This window comes from Tetrao urogallus (genome assembly GCF_951394365.1).
Source record: "Tetrao urogallus genome assembly, chromosome: 1".
Taxonomy (NCBI): Eukaryota; Metazoa; Chordata; class Aves; order Galliformes; family Phasianidae; genus Tetrao; species Tetrao urogallus.
Genome location: NC_136813.1, coordinates 130598936 through 130607611, shown reverse-complemented (window position 1 = coordinate 130607611; position 8676 = coordinate 130598936). Strand labels below are relative to the sequence as shown.

General features: G+C 40.4%; 1 protein-coding gene across 2 annotated transcripts; it reads right to left on the bottom strand.

Moving 5' to 3' along the window:
• Positions 1-662: 662 nt before the first annotated feature.
• RERGL (RERG like) lies at positions 663-7333 on the bottom strand (the record flags this gene model as incomplete). Of its 2 annotated transcripts, none has more annotated exons than XM_079549248.1 (5): positions 663-945; positions 2041-2189; positions 4606-4679; positions 7112-7168; positions 7282-7333. In XM_079549248.1, the coding sequence occupies 5 exons, from the start codon at positions 7331-7333 to the stop codon at positions 663-665; spliced, it is 615 nt and encodes a 204-aa protein (XP_079405374.1). The 2 variants fall into 2 exon arrangements, with proteins under 2 accessions (XP_079405374.1, XP_079405375.1); XM_079549249.1 differs by having other exon boundaries at positions 2041-2183.
• Between the last annotated feature and the right edge of the window lie 1343 nt (positions 7334-8676).

Sequence of the window (8676 nt, the reverse complement as noted above, 5' to 3'; positions counted from 1 at the left end):
CTTTTATCATTCAAAACCAAAAAGATACTGGAACTGGAGACAATACCGCTCTGTTTATATGCTTCTCTATTTCTGATGTCTCCACAAGGCAGCTTTGATGATAGATATGATGATAGATTTGGTGTCTAAGCATTAAATTCTTATTAATATCAGCAGGTGTCAAACACCTTTAAACCATTAGAGGTTCTGAACTGTTCATCCTTGCATTCAGTAAGAGTATTTTACTTTTCTTTAGTGAAGGAGTTCTTGCACAAAAGAACTATATCTCAAGCTCTCAAGAAAGAGTTTGGTCAGCAAGACTGAGTTTATTGTAAATAACAGTTTATTCTCAGCTGCACCTAAAAGCTCCACCCATGACCATGTTGGTGCTGAATAAATATGTAACAAAACTCTCCTTCTGTGAAGAACTTAGGAGATAATGGTTGAAAGAAGCTTAGAGATTAAGTGACATAGCCCTAGCACAATAAATCTGCTGTAGAACTGAAGATAGAGGTCATATCTCCTAGGCCGAGGTCCTGCTCCTCGACCATATTATCTCCCACCTTTGGTTTTTATACCATCTTACTCCTCCAGACATTGACCCGCAGAGGAAGTTGACTGAATCCCAAACCTGCTTGTGCTCCACTATTTCAGCTTGTTCCTACTTCAGGACTAACCATCTTTTACACAGATTTCCTTCTCTTTCCAAACACATTGTTGATTAACTTGGCCATTGATTTTGATCCACTTGGTCTTCTCTTTTCCTTTGCCTTGAGGTTTGAGGTGATACTCCTCAGAACTTTTGTGAACATTGCCACAACTTCCTGATAATGTTCTGCAGCAGACAGTTCACAGAATTGGCACTTGTTATCCATTGCTAGCTTTTGACCTTCATCCCAGCCGACTTCTCTCATATGGCATAAATCCTGTTTGTTACCAACCAAAAACACTGTTGACTCAACCATTCTAAAATCAAAAAAAGTGTTAATTGGAGAAAAGATAAGTTAAAATACTGAGTAGTATTCTGTGCTATATATGTATAATAAGAGTAAGAGGCATTGTAAAACAACAACAACAAAAAAACACCTAAAAACATACACCAAAAAAGCCAGCCTCCTAACTTTACCAAGTAGAGTTACAGCTTTCTATTGACCATAGCCAAACATGAAAGGGAATTTCCATGCAACGTATTCTTATGATATCTATCAGGAATTTTTTATTTTAGATCTTTACTCAATAATTGCATGTACTTTGCATTCACTGCAGTTTTCATACTCTACGCTGATGAGGATATTGTCAGCTCCTGCAGTTCATGAATAAGCAAGGTGAATACTTTCTCAATTTCTAGGTAACACAACAAAGTCAAAGAGATGCACATAACATAACTCAAAAAAAGACATGGAAATCCTAATTCCAATTTTTTGTTAAAACTACTTCTTTCATAGAAATTCTGTTTAAGGAAGCTCAGAAGCAAGACAACAGAAAAAGAGTTATTTTTTATTTCATTTCTGGTAATAAAAGGATTTCATTCTATTCATTTTAGTAAGCACCTCAGTGAACCAATACAGAAATACCCACCAACACACCTACTCAGACTTTCAACTTTCCTTCTAAGTACTTTCTTAGCATATGATCACTTATGCACAAATGATGTTGGAGTCACAGCTAAACGCAGCTTATGGGAAATTCATGATGTTAGATTCTTTGAATTCCTTATAGGTGCATCCCCAACATTGATGGGAACAGCAGTGAGGGAGTAAAATTACTTGATGTATATGTCAGGTTTTTAGTCATCTAAGTCACAGGAGACAAATTTATGGCAATTATTTAAAACATACTGCTGTAAGAAAAGAGAATGAAGACCACTGTTCTCTTAGCTGTGGACAGAGTGAAACAGGTTGTAATTTTTAACAGTTTACCTTGATGTATCGTACTGCTGGTATTGTGCTGGGAGGACACTGCTGGATTTTAATCATTATTTGGATTCCTAGAGCTTACAGAAATGTTCTCAGGTTTTTTTTTGTATGCTTTGCTGAAAAAAACTAAAACAATGCCACTTACTTTTTACAAGCTCCTATGTGAGACTCTTGGATCCTGTATAGCAATGCTTTTGCAAATGCAAATGATGCTCTGTCACTGATGTCATAAACAATGATGAATCCATCAGCCCAGTGGAGCTCATCTGTGAGGGAAAGCTTCCCCTGCTGTGGGTGAAAGAAGTTCAAATTCACATGCAAAAATATCATTACTGTTGTCACTCTTGAGTATTTTCTTTGTCTTTGTGAATGCAAGAATACTGTATCTTTCACTGCAAAAGATATGAACAGATGATATGGATGCTTGCATTGAATTCAGGTGAGTCTTGCTCCAAAAACCCATTAATAACCATCACTACAGATTGCATTTTGGACCACTAAAGAATTCATTATGAAATACCTTTGCTTTGTTTAAACAGTGAAATTGCATTATCTGTACAGACTGTATTTCCAGCAGACATATGTTGAATATTCTGAAGTTACAGGAGAATTAAATGCAGGCCATTTGTGTCTGTGATTATGGCACTGTTTTGTATGCTTCTAGCTGCCTGACCACAATGAACTTAACTAATTTATTAAAAGTCCTTTGTTCCAAGCCATTTCTCATTTTTTCTTTGTATTATTCAAGTCTGAAGCAGTACCTACTCACAGGATAGATTTCCACGGGGCTTGAAAATTTTCCTTTCTAGCTGCCATTGACTTAAATTCCACAAGTGACAGAACTCACACAAAGTGATACTGAGAGTTAGTATTTGGGTCTCTTTACCCCAAGGAAGTGTCACTGTCAAAATTTCTAGAAAGCAACAGCTGCAAACTATCCCATCAACAAGGACCACATGACCCAAGATGGGTAGAATAGGCCAGCCTAGACTTGACCATGTGCTTTATGGAAAACACACTGGACAGTAACTTGAGGACTGCTTAAGCTGAATTAAAGCTGTGCTCTTTGCAGTGTATAACCTTCATCAATGTCCTACCCTGGTTGCCTTGATTAGTTCAACACCAAAGCAGCATCATAAATGCAACTTACTCTATATGATGGATGGTAAGTGAATGTTGGCAGAGCATCAGGTTAAGGGGCAGGAAAGGTGACTTGTGTATGATGGCTGTTTGCCAGATGAAGAGACAGAAAATGTTGCAGAGCAGGGGTTTAGCTACCAGACAGAAGCCTCAGAGAACAGCAAGATTTCAGGAAGCGGAAGCAAATGTGAATTTTCCTTTCCCAGCTTGGCCTCCTCTCAGGACCTGTTTTTCTTCCCCATAGGAATTCTATATGCCATCTGTCTCTTTCTAACATCAACAATTCATACTGATAAAAAGGCATTACCACCACCTCCTCTCCTGCCCACCACCTATTTAGTCCTCTACAGGTCTCTCTCTACAGGAAATGAACAAAGAAAGACTCAAGGCAGCGAACAGTGAGCATTAGGCCTTGTTACTAAGGAAGAACTGGCAGCTAGAAGAGGACCAGCAAGAGGAGTTGTCCTCAACACAGTCGATCTCCAGTCTCCCTGAAAGCAAAAAGGGAGCCCAAGGGGAAGCAACCAAACACTCCACCCTCAAGTAGTCTAGTCTAGTTTAACAGAGCAAGCTACTACTGTCACTGTTTCAAGTATGCTCACATGCCACAGGATTTAATATGACAGTAAACAGAAGTTAGAAATGGGCTTAGGAAAGACGACCGAGATATGTGGAAATGACTACAGAAAAGTAGCTTTGAAGAGGGATTGCAATGACAAGGGAGGGCTCCATTGAATATATTAACAAGGCACAGTGCCTATTTCAGGATCTGCTTTGCTGTTGCTTGTCTTTAAGAAGAAAAGATGTAGATTTGTTTGTAAGTTATTTTATGTGCTCACTGTGTTAACATTTCTTAAGTCACTGATTTCAAGTTTGAGCCAAACTTCCAGTGCTTTGGCTTTAGCATTCATTATTCTGGTCAGTGAGAGGCAGGATCACTGTCCAAGAGGGATCCTTGTAAACTAGCAGAGACAGACCTACCTAGATCCATTTGCATTATATGTTACCAAGGCTTATGCATATCAGAAACAGAAGGAAAGAAATTAATACAAAAAAGAGTCTTCATTTGAGGGTGGTTTACTGTGATCAAAGTTTATCTGCCAACATATAGATGCTTGTATTATGGCTCTCCTTGTCTGTTCTGTGAATGTAAGTCTCATTTGCACTTACCTGCTTTGATAATTTCCACAACCATTTAATATACAGTTTGTCTTATTAAAAAATAAAAAAATAACAAAATCCACCTGTGTAGGAAATTTAAGAATTTTGTTTTATACTCCTATAATTGTTTGCTGTATTTAAATATACAATATGGAAGTGGGAAAGATTAATTAATATTAAGCATTCCAAAATGCAGAAGTATTTACAGAAAAAAATAAAGGACTTGAGTGTTTCTTCCATGAAATGGGAAAGTGCACATTTCCTGAACCACAACAAATATGAAGTTTGTGTCTTGCAAAAGAAAAAGTGCAAGAATAAATTCCTAGCACAGAAAGAATGATTACAACCCTTTTTAACCTCACACAGGTAGAATGAGGAGTAGGGTTTTTTTGTCCCCTAAAATTCTTACCTGTGAACAAGGGTCATAAATTTCCAAGTGTATCTGCTTCCCATCCAGACAAAAGTGTTTAGTGTAGATGCATTCTAAAAAAAATATATATATATATGTGGCATTCAATAAGAAGCAACACTAGAGTGACTGGGAATGGTGGTGAATAAAATGTGATAAAGGGAAGATAATACTGAAGAGGCTTTTTTTTTTGTTTGTTTACAGTTTTTTGTTGTTGTTGTTCATTTTTTTTAGCTGGAAACAATCCCACTTCATTTTGCACCACCTGATCTGTCCAGTCCCATTGACCAACCAACACCATTTCACTGTGGCATTCCCAGGAAAGCAATGGTGTGATTAATACTTTTAGACCCTAGATTTCTTCTCAAAGACAAATACATAACACAGTCCTCAGAAACAGCTAAGTCTTGATGATTACTGTAGTGGAAATGCTAAGTCATGGCTTGAACCCAGTAGGAAGGCAAGGCCAACCCATGATGCTCAGGTGGATGCAATCCACATGAGTGACTGGAAGGGGTAGAGCCAGGATCCATTCCTTCCCAGACCTCATTTAAGGGTTGGCAGTGGAGGCAAGGGTATCTTGCTGGAAATCCCTGTGTATCTGAGGCCTTCTCAAGGTGAGCAGATTTTCTTACTTTGTTTCTGTGTCCCCAGCTGCTGCAGCCCAGGACTACTATACTGCCATTGCTACACTTGCCATCTCGTTACAATTACTTATTTTTGAGGTTCAGGATTATAAAAGCGGTGAACTAGATTACTGACATTTGGAACTTCAGTAGTATATGTAGTATCGGATCAATATTTACAGGATAATGTCCTTAGCCTAAATCCTAAAACATTTCTGTAGTGTCAGCTCTCTGATTAAAGATTCTCTGGCAGCACAGCAGCTCTGAGAACCTTACTGCAGCAAGATATTCATCACTGTTTTAGACAGTAGTTTGTTCTAAGAGAATACAACCAGCTTGTGTTCATAGAGCTGGTCGTCAACAAGTTTTCTACAGTGTAAATCCTTCACGCTACTGAGGTACAGGAACAAGAACCAGTGTTGGCACTACTGAAAATACCCTTCAAAAATGCATATAAGGAGGGTATGGTTAAAGGCTATGATGTCTGGAACCAAATATCTTTGGTTCAGCATTATATTCACATCAAGTATTCTTCTTTCACTCTTAAGAGCTCAACTGATAATGAACTATGATCCCCAAACATCTTAGGAATCAAAACTAAGCTCCTTGGTGATTTCCATAACTAAACTTTCATTATCACTACTTAAATCCCACTATTCAGTTCTGCAGTGCTATGTATTCTATCATCCCTTTTCTTTGTTTTTAGCTCCCTTTTGCCCCTCTAGAAATTGAGGGGAAGCTTTTCTTCCAACATCTGTTCACAAATACAAAATGTTTTAGGTGTTTGCAAGTCTCAGAAAATACATGTACTATCAGAGGCCCAGGACAAAGGAATTTGTTCAGAGTTCTAGGTGATGTAGAACATGCATGGACAGCACTACACATCTGCAAGTAAAAGCTTAGGCTTAAATGAATATTTGGGACATTAACAGCTTTTCAAGTCTTGGCATAAGTAACTACAGTAGTAGAACGCTTCTGTACAACTGTAACCTTACTTTCAGACTAAGTTATTTTAGATGTATAACTGAAATTCAGCTTCTTAGTATTACTTTAACTTTTTTGTTTATTCTGGTTTTTGTTTAAAACAAGTTTTTGGAAAGAAAAAAATCCTCTAGCAGAGAAAACAAGATAGACTGCAATCCACTTGACTTGTTAAACTCTGGGCCTTCTTGTGCCACACAACTGGAATAGCACAATTCCAGGGGTGCTTGTGTATCAGTTCAATACTTTTACTGCTTCTACCTAAACCACGAAATCCTGTTTTGCAATCTTCCGAGATCTTAGGAGTGTCTTAAGTGTGTTTATTCTGATATGAATGAGAACTTCTATCCTCAGCATGGCAAGACTTGTCACTAAGCTATCAAAGCAGTGCAATCCTGCAGAAGCAGGGGACTTTGCATCACACTTTGATTAACCAGCAGTGCCTGATAAACAGTGTTTCACCTCTAGAGCGGGTAAGGAGATACTAATAGAAGAATGTTGTGATTTTTTTTTTTTTTTTTTTTTTTTTTTTTTTAAATCTACGTCTTTCCTCTCTATCTCCTCTCTGATGGAGCTTACTATAATCTACACGAGTTCGCACACAGCTCGGTTATCTCTCCCTCACAAGCCCTTCACAGCCGCCTCACGACGAGCTTGTCACCAGACTGAAGTTGGAGACGATCCCTGCGCAGATACCCGGTTCGCCTTCCCTGGCCTGCAGAGTCGATGTCTGGCCGCCAGCCCTCACTGATAAACAAGCTAAAACTTCAGTGTTTCCAAAAAGTTGTGTGCAACTACATTTTTTTTTTTTCCCCCTTCGCTACGTCAAGAACCGTTCCACCGCCCCGCTGGCGCCGCGCCCCGACGGCCGCCCGCTTCCCTTTCCCGGAGCTGCTCACCGGCGTTGGACGCGTACTCTCCGATGAAGCGCCGGGTCAGGAACCGCACCGCCAGAGCTGCGAGAAGGAAGGAAGGAAGCAGCAGGTGAGCGGAGCGGTGCCCCGCAGCCCGAGGAGAAACGGGGCTGGGGGTACCGAGCCCGCCCCTCTACTCCACTCCTCCCCCTTACCCGACTTGCCGGCCCCGCTGCCGCCCAGCACGGCCAGTTTCACCTCGCTCATTCCGCTCCCGACGCTCCGCCGGGCCGCAGCCCTCCAGTAACAGCGCTCGGCGCTGCCGCTACTTACGGCTCCCGGGGACTGGGGGCGGGAGGAGGGGCTGAGATTCGCCGGTTCTCCGACGGGCGGTCCGCCCCCGGCGTCTCCTCTATCCCCACAGCCTGTGCAAACTTTTCTCCTGGCAGCTCCTCCTGTTGTGGCCCACGATGTCCGCTTCCCGGCCTCAATGCTTTGTCGGGGGTGGAGGTGGTGTGTGTGGGGGAGGGAGGAGGAAGAAAAATAAAACTAAACAAACGAAATACAGAGGAAAAAGAAGTTCTCCAGCTCTGCATCTGGGGGTGTTTGTTTTGTTTCCAGGTCGCCATCCTTCCGTGCCAGGAATGTGAAGAAAATGGAAGGATTCCCCCCTTCCTGCCCATGCCCCCTTAAATGCTTCTGAGGCAACTTGCTGAGAATAGCTGTTTTTCACTTCTCTACTGTTCAGCCTCAAAAGGTTTCCAAGCTCTTGTCACTCACTAAACCTTTAGTTGTAGGCAAATGTGCTTTTTGTGTGTATGAGGACTTTTACTCCTTAAATCAGTCTGGTAAAGAACTTAAAGTTTTCTGTTGAATGGAGCTTAGGTAAGGCTTACAGCACTCCTCTGCTGTAGGGAAATGTGACAGAAGTACAGAGAGTACCAAAGAGCCAAACCCACTTTTGCAGTATTGGAAACAAAAACTTTATTCTGCTCCACAAGTGCTCTCTAAAGGCTGTTTGAATGTGCACTTGAGAATAACTTTTGTTATCCCACTAGTAAACAGGAGACTACTCTAGTACACAAGTTATGTAACTACTCTGTTCCCATTTATTTTATTCTGTTTATGTAAATTGAATATGTTTGTTTAGTCTTTTTATTCTGTTCTGTTCCAACATTGGCTCTGTATAAATGCTTCAATAAATCCTTCTTCAGCATACTTGCTAGCGGCTATTATGAGAACCAATTGTGTCCATGGCTTTAAAAAATGAGTCGGAGAAGGAATTTGAGAATACTTTTTCTACAGTTCAAGAGAATGCTTAGTAGAGGTAAATATATTTAAGAATAAGATGTGTACAGATAACAGACATAACTGGGCTCCTAAGTCCCTGACTTACAAGATGTTAACAGCTGGAAGTGTGTTCAGGGGATGCAGGGGATGTCCCTACCTATTTCTGTGGGTGGATTTTTTTCTTGGTTTGTGTGGGTTTGTTTTGGGTTTGTTTGTTTGTGGGTTTTTGTTTTGTTTTGTTTTTGTTTTTTTTACAGTTTCCTACTACTGTTCACTGACAAGTCAGATGTCTAAAAAGAACTGTAGTCTGACCTTCTATG